This window comes from Ammospiza nelsoni, chromosome 9 (genome assembly GCF_027579445.1).
Source record: "Ammospiza nelsoni isolate bAmmNel1 chromosome 9, bAmmNel1.pri, whole genome shotgun sequence".
Taxonomy (NCBI): Eukaryota; Metazoa; Chordata; class Aves; order Passeriformes; family Passerellidae; genus Ammospiza; species Ammospiza nelsoni.
The window spans coordinates 27,301,892-27,329,714 of record NC_080641.1 but is presented as its reverse complement, the minus strand read 5'-3'; the positions used below and the strand labels follow the sequence as shown (position 1 = coordinate 27,329,714).

Sequence of the window (27,823 nt, the reverse complement as noted above, 5' to 3'; positions counted from 1 at the left end):
GGGACGCGGAGGGGGAGGCTGCAGAGGCGGCAGGTCCCGGCTCTGGGATCCGTCGCGGCTCCGGGATCCATCCCGGCGGCGGCCCAGGCTGCGCGCTCAGCCGTGGGGCGCAGGCCGGGACACGTCCCCAAGGCCTCTCCTCCATGCCAAAGACACACGCAGCTCCAATCAACTGCATTTGGCTCCAAGTAGCTGCAAGTTCCCTGCGAGGGCAGTGCAGACACTCGTGGCTTTAAAGGAACGCTTCTGGTCAATATTTGTGCGTTGATTCGCTCGGAAAATTGGGCGTTTCGTGGTTCTGGAATCTTCCACTCTCTCAGAAGCAGAATGGGCAAGCAGTTGTATTAAATGAAGTGTGGAAGAAAGCTGGTAGGGAGCTTTTGTCTTTCAGTGGAAGATTTTGCCCTAAAAATTTGCTGAGAATTATCACTTGACCTGTTCTGCTATTTTGAATTTCTCCTCTGCTCACAAACACAAGTGAGACTCTCAGGAATAAAACAAAATTTTAATGAAGAGTACAAAAAATAATATTCACCTTCTCAGGCAAGCTATAACCCAAACATACATTATCACTTCTACTTGTGCAGCATGTCTTTGATGAGAATCAAAAGAATTACTTCCAAAAGCAGCTTTTTTAGTGTTTATATAATAAATGCCCATCTCAGCCCAGAGATGTGACAATGCAATTCTAAGTGCAGCAAGTCTTTCCCAGACGGCTGGATCAATAACATCCCTGCTCTAAAGACCTAAAGGTCTGAAGAAAGGAAAGGACAGGGAGAACAGGAAGGAAACAAAAGCACATAGAGCTCTTTCACCACAGCAAAGATTACGGTTTGAAGATTTTATTTTAGAACATTAATAATTCATAATGACAGTGTAATGTAAACTAGGTTAGAAGATTATGCTCTCAAGTACCACACAAGGGATTGAATGACAGAATAATAACAAGTAGCCAAAGTAGCAAAATTTCAGGAGATAAATGAGGGGAAGAGGGAACTTAGAGCACTAAAAGAAGCATATTTGAGATGAATGAACAAAAACAGGAATAGAGAGATACTGAAAAAAGGGGAGCACAGATGCAGCCTGTAAGAGAGAGCATGAGTGGGTCCATTTACAGCAGAAGCAGCTCTGCAGGCTCTCTGGCATGGTAGTTATGAATATTCAAACAAGAGCATAAATTTGAGACAAAAGTTCACCATAGCTCAGGATAGAGAGACATAGCTGAAATGGGTTGCCATTCCAAAAATTGGCGAAAAGTTACCCTGAGATTCTCTTTCCTTCTTTACATCCTAAACCTTCCTTAAGCCTTCAGGTTAATATTGATCGACTAAATGGTTTATCTAACTAAATAAAATCTGTAACACATGTCTTCAAAAAGCAATTTTTTAAAGAAACGCTTTGGAAAGGAACCTGCTGCTCTTGGGCAGGAACAGTCCTGGGCTGACACACACAGCTGTGTGTATAAAATAACCTCTGATTCCCCCCAGCTCCAGGCCACGAAGGTGACACCAGCTACTCACTGTTAGGACATCTCTACTATCAGTGCTTCAGCACAGGACATTAACAGCCTTCTTTGCATACTCACTGATTTTCCAAATTAAAACTAAAAATAGCCCCTGGTTGCCTCATAGTCCAATTAAAAACAAATCTTGGAAAATGCATGGCCCTGTCTATCAACAATAATAAACACATGACTATCTGGTTAAGAATTTATTTCTTTCTCAGAACTATTCCCGTGCCAGGAATCTTTCAGTGCTCTGGATGTTTCTGTATCTGTATTCAAGATCAAAAAGTCTTTGAAGGAGAGACTACTTGGAAGGAGCACACCACTGCCGTTTGAGGAACTCTCTGTTATTTGAGGATAAGGACAGAAAAAGAAAGGCTTCAGTATTTACTACAGTCTCTTAAGAACCTTCTGAGCTCTTCGTTCCTCCCTGGAAGTTGCTGATTTATCCCAAGCATCCCAAACTCTGAACAGTGCAGGGGTAGTAAATGAGTCAGCTCATACACAGGTGCACCAGCAGATCACAGCCTTCAAACACGATTATATAGAAAAACCAGTTCTGAACCATAACCTTATACGGTTTATAGGTGAAATGGCCAACAAACAGTAAAGCTCTCCAACTCCTAGTCACAAGTACAAGCTCCCCTCTGGGAGCCTCCAATTTCCCAGGTCAAACCACCAGGTTATGATTTACAATTGGTCCCATGGAGGGCAGCCAAATGGTGAGCCTGGAAGGAGACAAGAATTCACACCTCAGGCTCCAAACCCCAGGGTTTAACTCTTCTGCTACTGCAGCTCCAGGCAGGATGCAGGGATTTTTGCATTTGCATAATGCCTTCACATGAAAAAATTATACCATGCAGGCCACCATACCTCAATATTGCCAACCATATTAAACAAACTGTTTCCTGTCAGCCTAAGACACACAAGAAGTTATCTGAGCTTGTCACATTTCAAGTATCAACAGTGTGACCCTCCCATGCAGTTTCTTAGATGGGAAAAATGATTCCCAAGAATAATAACCAGTACAAAGGAAAAGGAATAAGGAGAAAAATTTCCATTAAAAAAGAAATTAATTCTGGGAAGCTCATTCATTCAATGTGAAATGTAGATTAGAATTCAGTTGCCAAAAGCTTACCTACTCAAAATTCATCATTTCACATTATGCATAATGATATATCCACAAAGTTGTTCTGTTTCTCATTATTCTTGAATTGCTGATCTACACTGTTTCCAAAAGTGACATTATGCCATCTTGCAGTCAACTCTGACCAATTATTTAGCACATTTAAGAAAGCAGAACCTGTACCAAATCAAGCACTAAACCAGGAGGACAACACTTACTGCAAAACAAGAACGATTTCCAAATGTCATTCAAACTGAACATAGGCCTCTTCATTAACCCTCCAGCATTTGTCAAATAGGAAATTCTAACTGAAAAAGAAATTTAAAACCTGTATGATATCAAGTGACTTTACACTGAGCAAAATTTAAGCAAAGATAGGAAACCATCAACAACTTTTGATAAGCCTTGAGGTATTTCAAAATAAGAACAAAGAAACTTATCAAGTCTGAATTCTGAAATGTTTTTGATCTTCCTTAAAAATAAGGAACTTCTGTTTACAGCTACGGCCCTGATGTAAAATATATGCAATCTTCAAAAGCCAGACCTCAGGTGATCTGGGGATGTGTGTGCCAAGATTACATCCTTGTGCTATGAAAGAGATATCTGCACCTGCCTGAAGCAGCAGGACTGGAGTTACAAGGCTCTCATCGAGCCACACCAGCAATCCTCACAGACAGGATAGAGAGCCGTGGTCTAACAGCAGACCCATCCCAAGAAGGTGGATGTCCCATCCCCACCCTTTGGTGAGGGTTTGCTGACCAGCACCCTGCAAACCTGGAAAGCCCACTGGATTCACTGCAATGGATCAGACCTGCCCAAGACACTGCCCACCCAACCTCACTCATACACAGGCCCTAGCTCTAAATATAGGTCTGCCCTCATCCATTGCAACAGCTTGTACAAAAAAGGCTTTAAATAAAGGCAGGCAGCCCTCCAGGACATTTGCTGAATGCCTATATATAATATATTCTTGTTACTTACCACAATTATTGATGAAAGGCTTGTTTCCTAGAATAGCCTTTTTATGTAAATAAATTAATATATTCTGAAATTATATCACAGATGTCCATAAAATCCTAATTATATAAAACTCATAACATTGTAATTACACACTGATCAAGTAATTATGTAGTGTGCTTAAAGACTATTTTGGAGCAACATTAGGTTTCCCATTTTGTTTTACTTAAATAAGACAGCAAGGGTCTGGTCACCATCACATCCACAAATGGTGACCAGATTTTGTACAGGCTAGGAAAAAATTCTATTAAACTCTTCTGAAAAGCTATAAAAAAATTAATAGCTATTTCCAATAGACTTCATTAAAGCTAGAATTTCCAAGGGAAAACATTCCTATAAAAATAACCTCCACCATACATCCCTATAAGAACATGTTCCACAATTGGCATGAATTCATGAAATTGAAATAGCACGAGAAAATGCCCCTGGAATGATCCAGCTGAAGCCAACTCTTCCCTTGGTTTGCTAGGAAATTGAAGTAAATTTCCACTGAGACTTCACCTCAGCTGCAGCACTCAGAGATGCCAGAAAAACAGCACCTGGACACTTTCATCCTTTTTACCACAAACAAATTAAACTGTTTCTAGAATGACTGAAAATTTCTTATATCTCACTGAGGGTGTTACACAGAATGTAACATTTTCTGGAATGGGGGTAATTGCATTCTCCTTTAATCTCGCGGTTCATCACTTCCAAGTTAGAACAATCAATTCATGACATCTCTTAAGCAACCTGAGAGCAAAAAATGCCGTAAATTCATATTTTGATTAAATTAAAGGACAAATATGGATGCACAAAGATTTGCCAGCTCATAAAGAGGACCAGCTGTGAACCATGGCCTCATTTTCTTCTTCAGTAATTTGACTTTCCTGTTACCCCTAGAAGAGTGCAAGCCAGATCCCAAAGACAAAAATCACAACTTGTTTAATTCTGGACATAATTCTCTTTTCTTCCTAAAGATGCATGACCTTAATTCCAACCCACATTTCCATCAACCATAGCAGTCTTATTCCACCTGTTATCAATTTGGTTTTATTGTAATCAGACCACATTTCCTTTTACTCTTTTGCAAGGTTTACATTATTTTCATTTGTTCAAAGGTTATGTATAAAATATTTTCAATCTTAATTAGATTAATTCTTTCAGAAGCCATGAACTTCCATGCCATCTGTCTTGACATCAGATGCACCAACAGTTGTTCATCTGTCAACATAAAATTATCAATGGCACCACAAAATATAGGGAAGAAGGGAAAATCTGTGCAGATTCTTGCAAATGCAATGTACCAAAGGTAAAAAGTAAGGAAGATTTAAAGTGAAGGCACAAGTTTTTCTTGTTACATTTTCCAGCAGTTCCCTGCATAGCCATGGAAATGAATCACTGCCTGGCTAACCTGAGGTGCTAAGCTGAGCAGATCAATGACAGGGGGAACTTGCCAAGATGAACCTTTGCTCTAAGCAAGCAGGAATGGCTGTCACTGGCACTGTAACCAAGTAAACAAAACTACAACAAAGAAAAACAGGATAAAACAGGATCAAGAGCTGCACAGGTGAAAGCAACAACGACAAAAATAAAAACTTATTATAGTCGACCTAAGCTCTCACACAGAACCATGTATCTGTGAATCATCAACCATTCAGTATTAAAAGAGCAGATGGCTGGAAGGTCCCCATATGTGAAAAACATTATTATCAAGGAGTCCATAGTAACAGTGGAATAAAGCTTGCTATTAAGACTTTTATATGAACTGTTCTTAAAGAGTAAATTATTCACTGACCCATGTCAGAACTCTGAAAATTGAAGGTTTCTCAGAGGAAGAAAAAGCAGTAAGTATAAAAAAGGTTTTTGAAAATAATCAATAAGCATCAGATCTCATCTCCAAAAAGAACCATTCTCAGCTGACTTTAACAATAATCTAATCTTGATATTTAATTGCCACTTACCAGTCTGTTAATTAGTCCCAGGGCTAAACAGCATTTAATCGAGTTTAATCACCCTTGTTTAAAGGAACATTAGCCAATACCAGCCTTTAAATAATAAAAATTCATTTAAAATTAGATTGATGGCCATGACATTGAAATGTTAGGAGACTGTTCTGTAGTTGCTGCCCTTCACTTCCCCCAAGTGCTGCCAAAGTGAGCACCTTATTAAGAATTGACACCAAGAATTTCCCAACGTGCAGGGAAAGCAGCAGAGGCTGGGCAAGCCTCTCCCCATGGCCATGCACAGTGAGGACAGACACATGCAGCGTCCCTTTCCTCTGCTGACAACCTGATTTCCACTCAACAGATGTCGTATACATTACTCTGCATTTGAGGGGCAGAAGCCTAAAATAGTTCAACTTCACATTTTCTGGTTAGTCCCACCAGAGCTGGCCAGCAAGACCAACCTCCCTCTGAAATAACATCTCGATTCAGGGGCTATTGCATTACCACCTGATGAGTAACTGAAATTTGACCAGCCACATCCACCCTGCAGCATGTGAACTTCAAAACCAGCCCTCTGGTGCTGTGTTGGCTCAAGTTTTAAGTAGGTACCACTGAGCTCCAGTTTCATAACCACACACGCAAAGATCTCCAGTGTGTGTGAGCCTTTGCCTGGACTGTGCCCCTGAGAGCTGGTGACATTTCCCCTGAGAGAAGAAGCTGAAGGTTTCTACTGGGGTGGCTGATGGCTCTGCCTGTCCTACACAAGCACAGCAAGGAGCAAGAGCTAATCCTGAAGGGAAAATATAAAATATATCAGTTGAGCTGTTAAGTGCTTTAATATAAACTGAGCTGGTTTGGGCTATTTTTGATTTGGAAACTCTTGTATCCTTCACTCAAGCCTGCTAACAACAGGCTTGATTCTACTCCTTATCCTTTGTGTACCCTGTGCTTGGAGACTTCAGCCTGCCAGACTCTGTAAGAAAGCAGAGTGGATTTCCAGGGAATAGAAGAGGGTGCAGTATTTAGCACAGACCCACTACTTAAACAGGGGTTTTTAAGGACCCCACTTTAGGCTGCTTGACTTTTAAATTGGTTTTCCTGACACCAGACATGCCTGTGAGGGCTCCTCTGCTGCACGGTACAAGCTGCACAAGGTACCACCAGGAACAGGCATGCACACACCACCAGACAGGTTTCCATTCCCAAATCCAATTTATCTTTTCCCCTACATAGGGCTACATGCAAACTACAAAAGCTTTGTCCCAAAACACAACATCAACTTGAACACTAAAAGGCTGGAAGTAAGCTGTGAGTAGGAAGCTGTTTCCTTCTGTTAGGTGTTATTGTCTAGAACTGTGAAGCTGTTAAGTTCATAGATGGTTATGCCAACACCAAACTGTTAAAAATTCCTAGTTAATACCTGTCCTTACCTCCACTGAAAAGGATGGCTGTAGCATGGACTAGATGGATTGCTCTGGGCTTGTGAGTTCAGGTAAAATACTAGAGGAGAAGTGACAAGTGCACAGTCAGCACTAAATGGGAATTTAAGATGCTGCAGACCTGGAGCAGATGTAGGAGAGAACATGTGCTGATGAACATCATTTCCTCGGCAGTGGGAGAACAAAGGAGAGGAGATTCTGACAAGGTACCACAGTAGAAAAAAAAAATCAGGGTCAATATTACATCTTCTGTTTCAATAAAGAAAAAAGATAATTTCAAAATACAAGTTATATCTTCTAAACAAATGCAATAAACTAAGTGGTCAAAAGTAATTTTTTTCCATTATCATCCAAACCAAAATGTACTTTTCAGTCAATTTAATATCTATTCAATGTTATTTTTCCACTACAAAAAATCCTCCAATCTGGAATTATCCAAATCCTTTCTTGCAGTGATTTCCAGGCTTTCTGGAATACACATCATTGTCAATCTCTAATATAAAGTACTTAATTGAGAAAAATGAACAAATTAATAATGGCACCATCAGCAAACATAGACCATTTCTATCACTGCCTTCACAATTTGGGAGCCATGGTTCCATGCCACAGCTGTGGCAATAACCAAAACACACAACTGTGAAAATATGAATGACACAAACCATTAACTAGAAAACAACATTTAGCAGTGGCAGTTGTTTTAGAGCAACAACTAATTAAGCCTGAAAGCAGCACTACAAGATGGCTTTATTCTAATTTTAGCAGTGGGGAAACTGAGGCATGAAGAGGTTTAGTGACATGTCCACAGCACATCCACGGCAGCATCAGGATTGCAGCTGAGGGTGCTGGTGCCCAGCTCTGTGCTCAGCTCTGTGAACTCTCCTGCTTTTGCAGGCTCAGCAGCCAAGGCACATTTGTATTCACACGGGGCACAGAAAAGGTCTCAAAGTAGCTGCTTTTCAAAAAGCTGCAAACAGACTTGTACATAAACACAGAGCAGAGATTCTAGCACCTACTTTAGTGAACTATACACGATGAGATGTCCTTCACTAGAAATAAAGTAAAAGTTAACTTACAATTATTGGTATTACACGGTGCGCTTATGTGTTAGAATACAAATTAGTGCCAGTGTATTCTTATACCTATAACTTTGATTTTTGACTAAGGGCTGAAAAAAAGTTTCTAATTACCTTATTTAAATACAAAAGTGAGCAAAATGGAAATTTGAGGCATGCTTCAGCTTTGTTTAGAATTCAGATATTTTACACTTAGAGTCCTGAAGTCAAGCATGTTTGTCCATGCTCCTAAGCTTTAAATTTCCTGGTGAATCCAAATACTTATCCGTAATGCAACCTTTATACACTGGAAATCCTCCCCACCAGCAATCTCTGCTTAAACAGCTGATGAGCTTTACAGTCTGCAGACAGGAAAGGTTAAGCCTGCCTCTTACCCTGCTCCTCCCTCCACTGACTACACGACAGATTCTTTTCACCTCCTCTACTTAAGAACACAGTATTAAACATACAATTTCCTTAATTTTACCTAATAGAAATAATAAATATAATTATGATCACAAATAGCAGTTTCCATTAGTAGATTTCAAAGCACTTATAAAGGAAAAGCATTTTAAAAGGAAATGCTTGTTAAAATTCCATTTGTAGAAATACATGTGGCAATGTAGCTAAGACTTCTTGCTTCAAATCTAGAAGTTTTCAAAAGCATTCTTAATTCTAGAAGACAGTAAAGGTAACAAAGGTTTCTGAAGATTTTAGCATTGTGACAGCTTTCTGACAGATTATTAAAAGTGCTTTTTAAATCTGAAGAATGATCAAACCAGAAAGACATAGTTACAAACATTTCGTTTGACTACGCTAATGCTTGGGACAAAATTTAACCACAATGTATCCCAGTTAAAAACATTGAAACATTGCCCTTTTTTTTGCTATACTTCATGGTCAACACTCCACAAAAGTAAAATGCTAAGGCTTCCAAAATAAAATTTCATGTACAGCAAAATAAGCATGACAGATAAAGAAAGTTCTAACAAATCAAAGTAACGTCTACTGGCCACAGAAAATTCTGGCCAGTTTTTCCTCTTCATAGCTTCCATTTGAAACGATTAAGTGCAATTTCTTTTTCACAACAGTCCTTACTGGATCCGCAGAGATGGGGCTCCGAGCCTCTGTTTCCTCCGCTTCATCATTGTGCTGATACACTGATATGCCTCTTCCCAGCCTAAGAGGCTTAGGGCTGGGGAGGAGAGGCCACTGTTATCACTCCAGCGCAGAGCACAGAACAATCAGTGCAATGCCGAGCTCTTCACACACCCCCGTGTCACAGACACCTCAGCAATGGTCCAGATTAATCACACAGCTCATGTCAAAAACCTAATTCTTTATAAGAAAAAAATTATGCAGATTTAAAAAATCTCCTGCGAGGCTATTCCCAGCATCCGGCGAAAGGCAGCGGAGGGCAGCAGAAGGAAAGGCAGGAGCCCGGGACACAGAGGGGCCATCTGACCTGTCACAGCGCCAGCAGCGCGGTCCTGCCGCGCTCCGGCCGAGCCCCGCGCATCGCCCGCTCATCATCCACCAGCGCCGGGGCTGCCAGCAGCAGCAGCAGCTTTCCCAGCAAAGCCAAGGGGGGCACGGCACAGTGAGAGGGCTCTGGCAGGGCTCTCGGAGCAGCCCGGCCACCGCAGGGCGATGGGGCAGAGCGGCCCTCGCTCCCGAAGCCCGGCAGAGCCTCAGAGGGAGCGGGAGCAGCTGCGCCTGGCGGCGGGACACGGGAACCAGCCCGCTCCGAAATCAATCCCTCAGCTACAGCAGCTCAAAACAGCCTCCCGAAACCCCCAGACTGTGCTCCACACACGGACTTTATGGGCTCGCAGCAGCCCGGGAGACACAGGGGAGGAAGGGGGAACACCTTCACCAGGAGAAAATGCTTCCTTTACAGTTCTGCTTGCAAACAGCCAGCTTAAAATCAATTCTATGCTATTAACAAAACTGCCCCCAAATGATGACCAACATTTTTTAAATGTGTATTCGTAAGAATGTTACTTTCCTTTAAAAAGTCTCCGTATACATATATATATATGTATGTATATATGTATGCATATATGTACGTATGTATATATGTGTATATGTACATATGTATATATGTATATGTCTATATTTCTATATATGGTTTTATATATATATATGTTTAATGGCAGCCTAAATACAGCCTTTAGCACTCTAAAAACTATATAGGTTTTAGAGTGATAAAGGCTGTATTTAGGCTGCCATTCACAAATACTCATCTACCAAGTCAAATTCCAGGTGACAATTCTGATCTTCAGACCTCCCCACAATTCTGATCGCAGCCCCACAGTACAAAATCGCAATCTCTCAGCAATTGGGAAAGCAGAGTGCCAGGCTGAGGAGGAAGGGCCAGGATGGCTATTCCTTACACAACCAAAGCCCCTGCCCCCACACTGTGCCTCTGCACTCAGACAGCACAGCAAGCAACAAAAAGTACAAATTTGGTATGCTACGAATAATTCTATTGTACTTATTAAATGAGAGCCTGGATTAAGTAGTGGAAACTTGACAATAAAAACTGCACAAAATACTTTTTCCACTTTTAAATCCTTGATGAAAACCTCCATAAATTCTTTGTCTCTGAGATTACAGTCTATACATAACACTAAAATACTCCTGATTCACCAAATCACTTCTTTTAAAGAAACAATGCTTTCAAATAATTTTTCAAGTGTAATACAGGAATAGCAGCAGTGCTGTGGAGCTCCACAAGAATATTCAGCACGTTCCACCTCCAGAACCAGCCCCATGGATCAGCTTAAGAGCAGCAGGTTATTTTTGACCTACTGCTTGTGAGCTGCTTCTACGTGCTCAGAGAAGGATGGGGTGGTCAGAAGAGTGCACCTCTTTCCCTCCCATCTATATAAAGCACCACAAGGAGAATGCACTGAGTGGAGGCATTATTTCTTACTTTAAATCAGAAGAGAGTGCAAAAGCAGCAAAATTCCCTATTCCTTTTCAGAACCATTTTTCATCCACTTCCTGCACTTTGGCTTTCCCACTCCTGGGACAGTGGCACTGGCTCCTGGCAGGGAAGCAGCATCCATCCATCACCAGCAGAAACACTCACCCGCCAAGAGGAGCAGAAACTGAATTATATACCCCATTTCTCTGCAGACACAGAGCAAATTCCCACCGCACCTGAGCATGGCAGCACGAAGATGTAAACCACTAAAGGCCAGAAATTTTCTTTCCTGCCATCAAACTTCTTATTGTTTCCAAGGTCTAAACATTCAAAAAAAATACAAGCAGTTCAACACATGCCCCCAAAGAAATGCCTTGGTGTGTTTGTGTGTTATTTTACTGTCAAGAAGCTGGGGGCAAGTTTAACAAATGATGATGAAGACTTGTTTAATGAAACCCTCTCAGAAATGTCTAGGGCAGCAGAAACTAAGAATCTTCAGAGGTTTAAAGTAAAATGGTAATGCAGAGAAGGGGGGAGAGAAAGAGAGAAAACAAGTCCCACAGGGGACATAAGCTGCCTTAAAAAGTGATTAGAAGGAATAAAGACCACCATAAAAGGCTTGCACACGTCTTCAACAAACACTTTTATGTTGCTTACCATATTTCTGAGACAGACATAAAAACTTCAGGTAAATACTACTCTTTACCAGCACCAATCACCATCAAAACAACAATGTGTAATATTTGGTTCATAGAAATGTGTATTTTTACTGGAGATATTCTGGACTAAAACTATTTTTTCACGTTTCTTATGCCTCCAGTTTCTTTTTCTATTTGTATACAGCCTTTTAAAGTATATTTGATACAGATGGTTGATAGCAGGAAATAATTAACAAAAAAAACTTACAGCTGAAGTTAGAAACTGATTTAGCAAATTTAGTTTGCTGAGGAAATTACTCTTTTCAAATTTGGACATAATATGGGAAAGCTGTGTTTTCTTTTTAGAAAATTTTACATTTAGCACAAAAATTACAGCAACCCACACCATGAACCCTGCCTTAGAAACCATGAGGATTTAAAATATAAACCCACATTTTTCATTAAAAAGCCTGAACAGGTCAATAAAGTTCATGCTATAAAGAACTGAATTTATAATTAATTTATTGTTACTGGGGTACTGAACAAGAAACCAGATGGCTCAAGGGCAACCCCAACTGGATTTAGTGACTACTGCTCAGGCAAGGAGGCAAGCAGGAGCAATAGTGAGCTCCAGGCTGGTGCTGGGCATCCTGCAGCCAGGATGAAATGCAGCTTGCAGCTGATCTTGTGGGTGCTGCACTGCTCTCAGACACATGAACACACACACCGAGGTGCTGCACCACGGGACGCTCCTGCTGCAAAGTCCCCACCTTTGTCCCTTCCAGTCTGGAACGTCTCTGCGGTGATTCACGTGCAGGTGCACATCAAAACCATGTGAAAGCTGCAGCCAACAATACAAAAACCAACCTCTACAGAGAACAGAACAGGATAATGGCTGAAAATAATTAAACCACTTTGACTAATAGGCTGGAGATCAAAGTTTGAGTCTATCACTCCACATCCACTATTTGAAACTAAAGAAAATATTCATGAATGGTAATTATTTCTTTTGTGAACAAAGCATGGGGAAAAACATAACCAATACATTTATATGCATAATTCATTAAAGGAAAACTTTGAACTCTGATTATTGAACCACACCAGAGACAAAATATAACTACTTATTCCTGTTCTCTAACTATTCAGTCTCTTAGCAGCCTACAACTCAGCTGAATATCATCTCCTTTAGTGCATTAAACATAACCTCCCATAGAAACACAAACACTTTAAGCACATTAACAACAAAATGGTATCTAAATTATCAGGCATTTCTCTTAATGTCACCCTGCATACAATTCCCCCATCTGTTTTACATGTCTGCTCACTCTGTGCTGATTATTTCAAAATTAGGATTGCAAGATACCCAAGTGCAAAGCCATCCCCTACAGCGTGCCTGTGTTTCCTTCTGCTAATATGGAAAGAGTCACCAGCACTCATCAACAGACTTCACAGGCTCCATCCCACCATTCATTCTCTTCAGCTCCCACCCAAGAGCTTCTTTAGGTGACAAAAGTTCTCATGTTCTCCTGACAAAAACAGTGAGACATGTAACTCCACTCCTTTTCCTTAGCACAAATAAGAACAGCAGCTCTTTTTGTCCCTGCTTATAATCAGTCCCTGCAATAAAACAGAGATTAGTCATACTGACTCAGGAAATATGAAATATTGAGAGTCACACAAAGAAAAAGTTAGAAGCATTTTCAGGAATAGCTCATCCTTTTTCATTCAGCAATGACAAATACCCAAGCTGATCCACAGGCTAAAACCTTTGTAACTCACAATCCAGCAAAGCAATCACCAAACCAGTCAGCAGTAGGAGATTTTTGACAGAAGTGCACCCCAACCTCCAGACTAGCACACAAAAAAATGCTGAGTGGCTGATTTTTGTATATAATTCAATTGCTACTCAACTGTTACAAAGGCTGGAGTTTGCAAAGGAAATTCATGCACCTCTTGAGGGTTTCTGGCTCCAAGCCAGGTACTTCATCCTCCTGTCCATTCCTGCTTCTGCTTCTGTCAGTGATCAAAATCAGTGACTGACAGTCAATGAATCAGGACATGGCTACACCCATAGCTATCCCTGCTCATCTGCCACAGCACAACAGCAGCTTTTCAGAATAAATTTTATTTTCAGAATTTGTTTTTGCTTATGAGGTTCACAGTTAAGTTGATTCCAGCAGAGGAAAACCCTCCAGAAGAACTAAGAACTGCCTAGAGTTGAAATGCCATTATTTTTGACAAAATGGTTAAACAAATTTATACATAGTATACGTATATTTTTACCTTATACTACATATATATATTATAATTATTCCCTTGATGTAAATTTCTCTAGTTTCTAATTCAAAAACAAAGTGGATTTTTTTTAAATCAAGTAAGCACTCTGATATTGGCATATGCAAAATCAAGCAGATCAACTCCACAAGAGCCTTTTCAGTGAACCTGTACATTTCACAGTATACCATCAACACAGATCTATATCAGCCACAATACACCACTGACTTCATGAACAGTTAAACCTTCTCAAACCACAAGACATCATTTGGTTCTGGATTACACTTGGTACTTGACTTGATAGAGAATCTGCAATTCCACAAACTACAATCAAATAATCAGCTAGACAACACAGACAACTAAGACATTTCAATTCTTCATAGACCTTTAGTCTCACTAATAGCTGCAACCTTGTGCTTAAAATTTATGGCCTGGATCTTCTTGACACAGGTTGCTAAATTACTTCACATAGTGACAGCTTAAAAGGCACTCACTCATGGAAGAAAACTAAAGTGAAGTAATGAAAATTGCAGGAGTTAAGTAATACAGAAATAAAATATTCAGTCATTTGGTTTAGTTACCAGTAACTAAAACATTACACATCTGCAGCACTTCATTTGTATCTCAGCTCAAATGAAAATACATGACTAGTCTTGTGTCATACCCACCTCCATGCTGGAATGAGATGGAATATCTCTGGCATCCTCAATTTCAATTCCAAAACTTTTGTGCAAAAATTACATTCAACAAAAAAACTCAGTGGTAACTCACTGCTCCACTATTTGATCAAAGAACCTTCATAATCTTCAAATGATGAACACCACCTGTTTTAGAAATCTCTCAAATCTCGTTAAGCCAGCCTTTGAGGCATACTGGTTAAAAAAACCCCAAAACCAGTCAGTGCTTCATGTTCTTTAAATAACTCCCTGACTGGTTTATCACTGTCATATGAACTAAACAAAAAGGTCTGGTCATGCCCCACTTTTAAAAAAAGGCCTTTTGATCCTCTGTATTGTTCAGCCCTGAATCACAAGCTCTACACAGCATTTTCCAAACACTGTTTCTGTTACAAAGGGGATAGCTTACACTGAAAGACTGAAAATCATTTCTCATTAGAACCAGAAACCTGAGGAAGAAAGGTTATAAGCTTTTGTGAGCTTCATGTCTGTAGTCCACAAGCTTTGGGAAACAATTTTAAATCATAATGCAATAGCAGGCAGTACAAAAGCTTTCTCTTTTATATAATGCAATCAATAATGCAATTTCTTCCACCATAAATCTGTAAGCATAGCAGAAGCTAAGCTCTTATAATACCATTGAAACACAAAGTTAGTTCGCTGAAATTCTTTAAGCATCATAATGCATTAAAAAAAAATGCTGTTTGTTTAAACGACAGTTTTAAAAGCCTACATTTCCTGACATGCACTACTTTATTGAGACACCTCTATCAGGCTGCCTGCTCCACAAACCCCTGACCTGTGTGGCCCAGGAGCTGTGTGTTTAGACTTCTGTCAACAGACTGTTTGGAGAGCAGTGAGCAGAGTTGTCCATATCACATAAACAATCAGCAGCTCCTCTGGAGTCCCTTCAGCCACGTCAGAGGGGCAGCACTCAACGCTGCAGCTCCTTTGGTATCAGGAGCAGCTCAGGCTGGTAATTAGAAGTAAGCTTACACTACCACTGCTTTTCCTGCTACACTTAAGGAAATGAATAGAGGCTTCAGTCTCACAGAAATCCAAGCCCATGACAGATTCTCAAAAATGTTGAACAGAGAAAAGAGAGCATCTGCCCATCTAAATTACTTCCACAACTGAACAGCTATATATGTTCAAAACAAACCAATGTATGAATAAAGAATAATTATACTTACAAGCTTCCTCTTCTGGGGAGACTGAGCTCTTTCTGGAAGAAAAAAACCAAAAAATTTGAGTTAATTTTACTTGTAATTATATATTACTGATTTATTTATCAATAAACAACTGAGGTGGAATGAATAAAGAGCTGGCCATTTCCCAGCGCATGCTCAGTGTGGAACTGCACAGCTCTGCTGCTGCACTTTCAGAATGCACAGTCTGGGGTATGAAGGTCGCTCATTTTGCCTAAACAATCATTGCCTTTGGAGTTAAAAATCATAAGTACTCAACAGAGCAAACATAACTTTGAAATTCAATCCTGAGCACAGATAAGGCAGTAATTAATTCTGTCCTACATACCTCATCAGCATCAGACCGAACCACTTCCAGAAGTGTGGAACGTGGTGTGCCTGCAGCTGCTGCAGTATGGTCTCACACTCTCACCAAAAGGAAGAATTTGTGCCATAGAGTGCACTTGGGGGCCATTTGGGGTTTTTTTTTAAACATACACATTAGCTGTGTTATGTATTATCATAAAAAATTCGAGACCAAACACAATTTCCACTTAGCAGCATTTTGCATTTCAGCAGCACAAGCAAAGGCAGACGAGGGATTTTTCCGTTTTTATTGCAGACGACAGCCCGGGGGCATCTCTAGGCGGGGATATTGCCAGACACGGCACATCCCTTGGCACTGTCCCCTCCCGGCACTGTCCATCCCCTGCACTGTCCATCCCCGGGCACTGTCCCCTCCCGGCACTGTCCATCCCCAGGCACTGTCCCCTCCCGGCACTGTCCATCCCCAGGCACTGTCCATCCCCGGGCACTGTCCATCCCCGGCACTGTCCCCACCCCAGGGGCATTGTCCATCCCCGGCACTGTCCCTTGTCCCCCCCCGGGCACTGTCCATCCCCAGGCACTGTCCCCTCCCGGCACTGTCCATCCCCAGCACTGTCCCTTGTCCCCCCCCGGGCACTGTCCATCCCCAGGCACTGTCCCCTCCCGGCACTGTCCATCCCCGGCACTGTCCATCCCCGGCACTGTCCCTTGTCCCCCCCCGGGCACTGTCCCTTGTCCCCCCCCGGGCACTGTCCATCCCCGGCACTGTCCCTTGTCCCCCCCCGGGCACTGTCCATCCCCGGCACTGTCCCTTGTCCCCCCCCGGGCACTGTCCATCCCCGGCACTGTCCCTTGTCCCCCCCCGGGCACTGTCCGTCCCCCGGCACTGTCCCTTGTCCCCCCCCGGGCACTGTCCATCCCCGGCACTGTCCCTTGTCCCCCCCCGGGCACTGTCCATCCCCGGCACTGTCCCTTGTCCCCCCTCGGGCACTGTCCGTCCCCCGGCACTGTCCCTTGTCTCCCCCCGGGCACTGTCCCCTGTCCGCAGTCCCCGGCCCCGCCCGGCCGCAGGGGCTGCGCTCCCGCCGGACACCGCCAGGTGGCAGCCGCGGCCGCCGGCCCGGCCCCGATTCTGGAGGTTTTCTCCTTAAAACATCGGCACGGGCCGGGCTCATCCCCGGCTGATTGGCTTCGGCTGAGCACAGCAAGCACCAGCAAGGCCAACACCAGCTGGATGTCAGGGTACTGATCTACGGGATATGTTTTTCATCCCCTCTAAGAAAAAAAAAAAAATTCAGTGTTTTCACTGAATATTGAAAAAAAAAATCAATAGGGAAAAAAATCAAATCTATAACACTGGTAAGGTAATCTCTTCTCCATCTTTAGCCACAGTGTTTGTGCTGACTGACATGACTAACAATGCTATTGACAGGCACTGACTGGTCTGATCAGTAACACATTGGATTTGGCTTGAAGTTTTTCAAAGATACCAAAAAGTTACAGTCACTAATAACAAATAAGTCAATAAATAACTCTCACATGCCATTATTCTTTTCAAGTAATAGTTCTCCATAATTTGAAATTTCATTACAGTTTAACAGTGCCGAGCAAATTCCATGTGTGAATTATCAAGGCTGACAGCTTACAGCATGGAGAAATAAATTCCTGTCGTCAGACAAACTTGTCAAGATCTAATCAAAACACTTCAAGTGCGTAAGATAATAAATCATTAGCATCTATAACAGGTTGTGTGGTTTATATTCTAAAAAAGGTATTTCTTCCACTCTCATTTGTTAGAAAGAATTAGTTTCCAACTGTGAAACCTATGTAGCAAGGACAGCTTTTTCTACTGCAAATGAATAAAAAATAGATAAGATATAGGTACTATATGTTATCCTGCTTCTTTGGATAGTGTGTTACTTAGACATGCATATACATCTCTTTCATCATATGAGCAGCTGTATTTAATTTATGCTTTTCAAAGAAGATGGCACCTCTTGGCAGAAGGCACTTTTTCTATTCAAACGATGTGTTTCTGTTGATTCCACCACAGTAAGCCCCAGAAATGTTTAGAATGTATGTATAAAACTCTGGAATTTCATAGTACTGGATGAAAAAGCAAAACAGTGACCTTTAAATCTAACTACCTTCTAGTTTTTTAACTTCTAGGGTTCATTTTTACAAGCTTTGCTCTAGTCATTAGAGCTGAAAAGTCATTTAAAGAGGGAACACTCCCTTGCAGCAGCACAGCTCTGGTAATTGTGACTTGTAATTACCAGACATACATCACAAGAAACATGGCCCAGGAACAGGAATGGACAAATCCTTTCCCTTACAGAACTCTTGCTTTACTCAAACAATATGACCTTTAATACTTCCTATAATGTAAGAAATTCAGGATAAAATCCATGCAAGGTTAGGAGGAGGACTGCCTGGGGTTTTGTTCCTGAAAACATCTCTTGGAAACTGAGTTTCCAAATAAGGAAGGAACAAAGTCTTGGCAGATGACATCTCAATGCAATTGAAATATTATCCTATCCATGCAGGAATTGTCTTCATTCTGCACCACCACCTTGACAAACACATTGCAGCTGTTGAATCAATAGGCAGCAGTTCCCATTTAATACCACTGTGGTCTTGACAACAAAGAGCACAATCAAAACAATCAATTTTTATACCTGTTGTTCCACTATGCCTCAGTTCATGTCAGTCTTAAAATCCCCTTCACAAACCCTAACAGCCACACAGCCCACCATGTCCTGGCCTCTGCAGCACTTTCCCTGGCCTCTGGAGAAATGACAATGAACTCTCCGAGCTCTCTGCCTCTCCAGAGCTGGTAACAGCCCCTAAAATCCCCCAAAACGGGCCAAGGCAAAAGCACCAGAGCTGGACATTACACAACCACGAGCAGTGTAATGATGAGATTTGCTTTCCCAGATCACCAGAGTTTGTGTGTGAAGAAGTTACATCCCAGAGAGAAAACATCTGGGGATGGAAAGGAGGGAGCAGACTGCAGACCACTGCTACACTATTTCCTTTTTGAGGATGCCACTGCCAGGAGAAAACTGCAGATCTCCAGGGGATCAAGGGGACAGCGAAAATGCCCCCCAGAGATGGGGATACACTGGCAGGGTTGAGACTCAGCTGGGTCTTAAGACAGCTCAACACTTCAGTGTGTGCAATGGGACCAACAGAGAGTTTGTATCTTATAATGACAGGGTGGTTTCAAACCTATGGAGCAGCACTACAAAAGCAGTGATTCAATAATTATGAAAAATGTAAGTCCAACAGCATTTCACAAGCACTCTATAAAGGTTAAAGTTACTCAGAATAATATATAGTATCACTTATAGTAGAGATTAAATGTTTTAGTTAGTAAATTATGAGGTAGGTGGTATGATTTAACTGGTTTCCACCCACACCACAAAGGAGTTTGGCATTACATTTCCATGTATCCTGAAAAAATAAATCACATTTTAAGAGGTGAGATAACTAATAAAAGAGTGCTGAGCTGTGATTCCTTGGTCTGAAACACTATTTAAAGGGTGCAGCTGTAATGCTTTTAATATGCTAGTTTATCCTGAAGGACATTTTTCATTAAAGACCACCCTTCTGATGAGAACAACACAGGAACCTGCAAGATTCCAAACTGCCCCTCCCAACAGCACATCTGCCTCCCTGAGCACTTGTGCTGCCAGCAGCTATATTTATATTACCATTATTACTCCAGCCAGCTCCATGCCACCTGCTCTCTAGGTCAACAATATAACCCTCCAAACAGAGGCTTACATTTATATTTGATTTATATGAAGTGCTAAATAGCATAAGAACACCATAAAATATTGGTGCATATTATTCACAAAGAACTTTCAGAAGTGGAAATAAAGAACTACTTTCACAGATCCTAAAAAATAAGGAGTGTATTAAATCTTGCACTACCCAAATGACAAGAACAGACTGTTCTGAAAGTTAATTTTTTGTACCAGTTCCACATTTCAGGGCATAATTATTAAACATACAACTTGATCTCTACAAGACAAAAGAAGTAGCAGATTTTTAGATGAGCAGTTAAAAAGGAACCTTGGGAAAGAAAATCAGCATCGCAGAATTTATAAAAAGCTGATTCAAATATCTGCCTTCAAAAGAGTTCCTTATATTTCCTTTTATCTTAAGTTCATCACCTCAATCATGAGGCTATAAAATCAGTTGGACACCATATCGTGCTACAGAAGAGGTTTCACAATAAGACTCAATTCTCATTTTACAGGCAGCAAGGAGGCTAAAGAGAAAAAATACCAGTCATTTGAAAGATCATTTTTGTTTGTAAAATACATTGTTTAGGACATAGATACTGAAACATTTATTCAGTTGTGGTTTTTTTATATACAGAAACTGCTTCTGAAAACAGGAATGTTTCAGGCAGCAGGAAGAGTGCTGGCTTTTTGCATAGGTGTGTGCACACAATATGGAGAGGAAATAAAGTCTGTAAATTTATTTGTTCACTGACCTACAATACAGCCCACATCGTTCCAGCAGATCCGTTATGTTACAAAAGTGTGAAAAAACAGGAACCCATCACTCAAATTTGTCACTTTCTCTCAGTCTTGTAATTTGTCCTTGAATATGTATCTGCACATATGGCACAGACCCACAGGCAAAGTTGGATGCTGGAGCCTGCACTGATGGCAGCTTAAATGGAGTCCTTGCAAATTAAAATGAGAACCATCACCACACAGGATGTTCCATATTTTTGCCAGAGCAGACAGCATGATTCCTGAGATTGCTTTTGACCTTGGCTCCCTTGCAAGGTACTCACTATCATACCAGTTGGGACAATAGACAAATATTTTTACAGCTATAAGAGTAAATACATTTCAGTTAATAAGTTAATATTTCACAGATGATGAAATTCCACTGACAGTCAGTGACCTGGTACCATGCACTCTTGTTTTAATTTTTTTTCTTTGCTGACTATGTTTGCTTTAGGGTATACTACCAACCAGCAGGGGATTAATTAAATCTCCCTCTATACATAACCATTTGCATTACAGAAATGATATAATGAGGGTTGGAATCTCCAATTCTGATGGAAAGTACAACCTGGCCGTGCAAGAACAAACTGTAATCCATCCATCAGATTAACAGGAAAGAATTTTTCATGGTGATTAAGAAAAAAAAAAATGCCCCATGCTAAGCTTTTCTTTCTGCTATCAGAATCTGTCAGGAAAAATAATTTCCTTCTTTTCACCATATCACTGTAAATGGTTATTAAAAACAGCACTTCTCAATTTCTCTGTCTAGAAATGATTACATCTGAACTTGTTTCCCAAACTCATCAGTGAAGAATTTTAAACAGCAACACTGAAACTGTATCTGTACTGAAGGTCAGATGAACCTACAGAATATGCTGCAGATATTTTCTGTAATTTACTGACTTTCTAGAAACTAAATCCAGGATCATACTGTTAGCTCATCTGCTTAGCTACAGAGATACTTAAAATACAGAAAACGAATACCCAGCCTCTTGCCAATACCATTCAAAATATTCAGAGGGCATGGATTTAATTCCCAGACCTTTCTCTGCACTCTACTGAATTTATGTCTGCCATCACACAAATTCTGAAATGCCATGGATAGCTTAGTCCCAGGGCATCCCTCTATATTCCCAGTGCCACACAAACTGCCTGGAACCACCCTTTCCTAAGAAATCTCACTTCATGGTAGCAAAGGGCCACAGCCTCCAGAAAAATGTGTGTGACACCAGAATAGTCCATAGGGTATCTGTTCACCCAGTGCTACCCTAAACATGCTACAAGTTCAAAGCAAAAGAAAGTTATTGTTTGATTCATTTTCTACCTCAGCAGAAGCTGCATGACAATAAAAATACCACTTGCAACTAACATATAAAACCAAATGGGGAAAAAACTCTCAGCTGTTTAACTATCAGGAAGCCCTACTTCTCTAAATATTCAGTGTATATCAGTCTTTCAACCCACAGGTCACAAATCAGCCAATGATGCATTTCATGCTTTTAGATCTTCCAGTCTTTCTTTTCTCTTCAGCTTAGAAATCCCTTACTAGTCAGCAAAATAAAAAGCCTTTGGATTTATTTCAAATTAGAGTTACTGCAGAAGGAAATAAAGCTAAAAGCTCTTTAAACTTCAAGTAAAATTCTCAAACATAGCAAATTATTTTCCCTCCCCCACCCGCCCTTCTGAATGGGCAACAGAAACTTATTCTTTGGTAAGCAAAGCTAAGGATCCAGGTCACATCTGTGCATTAACCTGTCAAGAATATATGTCACCAGGAGCTTCCCACTAACCCTTCATATCACTTAACCTCAGGGCTTTCCATAAGATTATGGATTTTGGCTACTTGACCTAAAATAATTCCAGAATACATCTCAAAACAGGCAAGAATTCACACTTTCCTCAGAATATTTTCAGTGCCCACTCCCATGTGTATATATATATACACTATATCTATATGTATTTTAGTAAGCTGGAGTGTCTGCTCCATATTTTGTACATTACATCATGTTTTCCAGCCCAAAATACAACATTACTCAGTGCACAGCGTGGACAACTGCTCATGGCAACAAACAGGACTGAAACCACACGTCATGACTGGCAAATGGCAATAAAAACAAGGGATGCAAACCACATTCCCAAGGGATGAAGGGACCAGCCCCAGGACAAGGCACAGCTTTTCCACAGCTCAGGGGGCACCCACACGTCCTCAGCAGCCACAGCCATGAGTGACTGCAGTCCTGCAGCTCCATTTCCTCCACAGGATTCGTTCCTATCTCTGTTTCTCAGGACCAGGAGCACAGGGTCACTCTGATTTCATGCCCTCAGCCAAGCAGAAGTCTCTTCCTTCCCATAATAAAGACAATTCCTAGATTTATATTCGATCCCAAGCTTTTCAGCTGTGGTTAAACAAAGAGTGGCCTTTGAAAATTAAGACAACCTCTAAGGGCCCTGGTCACAATAACAGGGGTACAGAAACTCAGCTGTTCAATACTTAGACATCAGCAAACTAATTTACTATTAATTTGATTGCTTTCCTCAAGGCTAAAAAAATAAAACCAACCATAGAAGCAGCCCTCTTCAAGTACACTTACCAAACTTACTTTTAAATGTTACAGAGCACATAAGAGACAATGTTTTTAAGGTGCAATTTCACTAGCAGGAAAAAGGAAATTTAAATATTACAGCTTGAATTTTTAACCCAGAGTCCTAGATGTGATGCAGAAGCATAGAAAAAAAAACAGCAGAGCAGAAGAAAAACTATGAATTTACTCTCCTAACAGACAATCCATAAATTGCAACAGCAGCAGCTCTGGAAGATCATTATGATGACTTATTCTCCAAATTAAACAACAGCAGCAACCCAAAATGTGTGTGTGTGTGTGTGTGTGTGTGTGTGTGTGTGTAGCAACAAAATAAAAAGTGAGACACATGGTAGTCCTCTGTAAATAAAAGGTAATACTTTAAAACCTGAGAAATAACACAAATAATAAATGCTCCAAATCTTCCTTATATATTTTTGCACAAATTAGCCTAAAGGCAAAGGAATACTGAGAGTAATAAAGCACACAGCTTAGACAGCTCATTAATCTTTCTCATTACTTAATTCTAGTTTTACAAGGCCATGAAGCAGATTCCTGATGGGTGAAAGAGCCTGCCCAGCACTGAACACTCATCCCAAATAATGGGAGCAACTGTTCAAAATTCTCTTCCATTTTGCCAGACGGCGCCAGTTTCAGAAATTTAAGTCAAAAGGTCACATTCTGCAAAAATGTAGAAAATGCAGGGAAGAGTCTCATCTCAGAGCTGTACTGAGCTCCAGCTGTAACGCTATTGTTAGAAACCACTCTTAAAATTACTCTGTCTTGACTTGCACCAAAAATTCCTTCAAGACTGGGCACGCAATGGTCACAAGGAAACAGTCACAGCTGCTAAAAATGCCAAGAGCATTACAAATAAACAAATCCAGTGTTATTCTCTCCCTTGTAGCTCATACTAATATTAATCTATGATTAAGTCAGTTGATATTTCTACTAAACACACATCTACTCCTTAACAGGCTGTTTCTAGACAAATTAACTGTCATCAAGGCCACCTGACAACCAATTTGATTCTTAAAACTCTTTAAATATCTCTTTAAAACTGAATAACCAAGCCTAACAAAAGGATTCCACAAGAACCTTTCTGGTTTATCCTACAAAAATCTATATAAAACAATGAGCATCTCATGAAAACTCCAGCCCTGGCTCATCAGCTCATATTAATTCAGTGCACTGTTAATACAGACCATGAACAAAAATCAAAGGTTGCCCCTAAAATTATATTGAGATACATTGGTATTATATTATATTAAAATAAATTGGACATTCTTCAATACCATAGTTGAAGGAACAAAAGGCACATGGTCAGTTCAGTGTTAATGTCAGCAGCAGATCTCTCCCACCAGCCCAAAGTCGGTCAGGCTGGTTTCTCACTGACTCCCCAGGTGTGAAGTCTTTGAAAGCAAACAGGCAGAAATGAAATTTGGTAGTTGTTTTTGAGAGGCACTGCCCATGTCTCCAATTGCTTTGTCAATGTTAGGCTAAGACTTGTGACACACCAGTAGAATTTTATCTTTACAATTGTCTATTTCTCAATTAATTTAGACAAAAAGAAACATGTGTCAGGCCAGTGCTTCCAGACAGCTGGAGAGCCCTAAAATAACACCAAGTTTCCTGACAGTAAAGCTCTGGGAGAAAGTCCCAGGGAAGAGAAATCTTTTAGTTCCTCAAAAAGCCTCAACAATAAAGGTGTCTCCCATCCCTCCTTAAAGCTGCATCAAATCCATTCCACATAGATATGGGAAAACACTCTCAGAAATTGAAAGCATAAGCAATCAATTTTAAAGATATTTAGTAATTAGTCCTAAAAGGATTTCCAAGCAAATAAAGCTCCCTTGCCTTCATCTAGTTTATGACTGATAGCATCTGTAACCTCATGTGGCATCCATTAAGTTCAGTAGTTAATTACATCTGCTCTGACTGGACATTATTTACAGAACAAGCAGATGTAATTTTCCACTGCTTAGCTAAGCTACATGAGGCACTTCAGCTTACCCCTCTCAAATCACTGCTCCTCACAAAACTACGGAAGGAGGGACAGACAGGGTGCTCTGAGCATTTCCTGCAAAGGAATAGTTACAGACATCATCCACTTAATGAAGAAATCCACATGCTGAGCACCATGTGAAAACTTGGAATAATCAGAGGCAGACAGTATTTACACCTCTGTAAGCAAACAAGAGAATTTTAACTTCTCTTTCTGCCCTCACAAGTGAATAGCCTCGGATATTGCTTATGCCTGCTGGGCTCCACACTGGAGCATAAACCCTTGACAAATGTGATGAAAGAAAGGGCTCTGTTGCTTCATTCCTCAAAAATAAATAATTTTTTCACCAAAAGCAAAAGCCACAGTTATTTGACATTTACACATATTATCTGTATAGGAAGAATATTCACCCCCTGGATATATAAGGTGGTTACACACCTAGCATGACTCATTTCAGTTATAACACAAAGCCTTTATACCACAACTTTTTATTATTAGTTCTGAAAAACAATCATTTCAGTGAAAACCAAACATTAAACTGGAACATGCTTTCCTATCATCTTTCATGCATACTTTCAGACTTGTTGGTGGGGCTTTTTCTGCTTAGGCATATTTAAATTAATCATAAAGACAAAAAAAATATATTAGAAAAAAGTAATTAAATTGTCCTCTCCACTTCAGCGAGATAGAACTGTAATAATCACCAACTGAACTCTAATTTTAAAATCACAATCTTATATTAACTTCAAGGGTTCAACAGTGTGACAATGCTATAAGATGGAATATAAAATAAGAAACTGCAAAGTGGTTCTAGGCCAAAACCAGCATTCATTTACAGAACAAACCCAATGTGGGGAAAGTTTTCTACTCGTGTAGGTAAGAACAACTGCAGGCTTAGAAGAGACAGAACATATCTCACAAAAGCAGCATTTATTGCTTTCAAAATGAAAGACGGGTGAGCTGGGAACCACAGACACTGACCAACCTCATCCCTGGGCACATTTTTTAAATAACCACATCCAACTCTGTCCTACAGTTACATCATAAATTCTGCAAATGTCAAGAGAACTGAAGCTTTTGGATCACTCAGATTTCTCCTATGAAAAAGCATGGGATACATGTAAGCATCTTTTACAGATTTATTAATGAACTACCCTACATTTAATATAGTTGGATAATTCAGGTTTACTCAGTGCCAAGAGATCTGTTTCAGAGTAAAGGAAAATTCATCCCCAATTAAAGCAGTGGTAAAATCCAGGCACTCACTCCCAAAGCACAGATTTGAGAAAGTGCAGACTGTGCCTAATGACTTTTAGCTCTGATGGGCGATTACTGTGCTCTGTAATGGGCTGACAGAAACAGCTGATTCTATTACAAGGACATGTTCTGGCAAGGATTCTCTTTCTGTTGCATTTAAATTATAAATATGGACTCTCCTGAAGATATCAAGACAAAAGATACTAATCAATATCAAAAACTTCTGCCTTCTGTCCTTTACCATACTTCAAATTAGAACAAGCACTGACTTCATCACCAGGAAAAGCCTTGCAGGTACTGCGGACTGTCTGCACTGTAATTTCTCTGCTGTGCATTGCTCTTCATCCTCTACTCCTTTTAGAAGAAACTGCAAGGGTTTTTTTTTTTTTAATTCAGCAGTTGGCTTCAAAGTGAGGTTTTAAGGTATATTCCTGTTTGCATTTATGGGTACAGAAAAAATTTCCTAAGACTTCGCAGTACCTGAAAATTCATCACCAATTGTCACTGAACAGTCTCTTTCTTCAAAGAGGATTTGGGAAGGGGCTTTTCCTCAACTTGACAGGTCTCAAAACCACAAGTCTAATCAATGGCCTTGTTCACACTTTCAGGTTGAATTCAATGCATGATTAAAGCATTCAGCTCAGAATAGCTTCTGGGGAGCCAAAAGTCTTTAATACAATGTTTTTAACTCCATGTCTGTAATGTGCTGTAGGAGAACTTGAATACCAGAACCAAATCCTCTGATACATATTTCATAAAAGCCACAAAAAAAGCTACTCATACTGGAAAGAAAAAGCAGCATGGAAACTGCAAACTATCTAACAGACAAAAAGCTTCAGTACATAGGAGCATTTAAGTACAAATGGCGCTCACACTACTAAAAACCAGGTCTATACCTCTGCACAAGCTTTCCCACTGCCGTTTTTGAAGTTTTGTTGTAATTTTATTTTGTCTATCCCACTTCACTAACAATCAGCCCAAACTCAACAGCTTTTTTCAGAGTAGAAGTTACAATTTTGATGTGTACATTAGAGGACTTCCTATACAAAGAATGTTTGTTGTGGACAATAAAGCAATTCTTATTGATAACTAATGGGGAAAAAAGCCTTATGAGATTTTTCGCTGAACTTGTTCCATTTTTGTTTGAGGGGAACCAAACTTCAAAGAAATAACAAAAAAATTGAAGTTTAGGGACCATCTGTGAAGAACTAACCTAAATAGCTTTCAAAGAATGACTCAAGGTTTCATTTCCTGATAGCAACCATCTACCCATGCTCCTTGGTATGATAAGTTATCTTCTTCATCAAGAAAGTTCTTGGTTTATTTCCCTTAGATGTTTAACTCCTTAA

The 27,823-nt window shown here is 40.4% G+C and overlaps 1 protein-coding gene across 1 annotated transcript in view; it reads right to left on the bottom strand.

The window, feature by feature from the left end:
- The window catches only part of MAST2 (microtubule associated serine/threonine kinase 2), a 187,152-nt gene that overhangs the window by 90,446 nt on the left and 68,883 nt on the right, over window positions 1–27,823 (bottom strand). Inside the window, exon 4 of the mRNA XM_059477731.1 lies at window positions 15,781–15,812. Coding sequence (XP_059333714.1) covers window positions 15,781–15,812 — 32 coding nt within the window. The remainder of the gene's footprint in view (window positions 1–15,780; window positions 15,813–27,823) is intronic.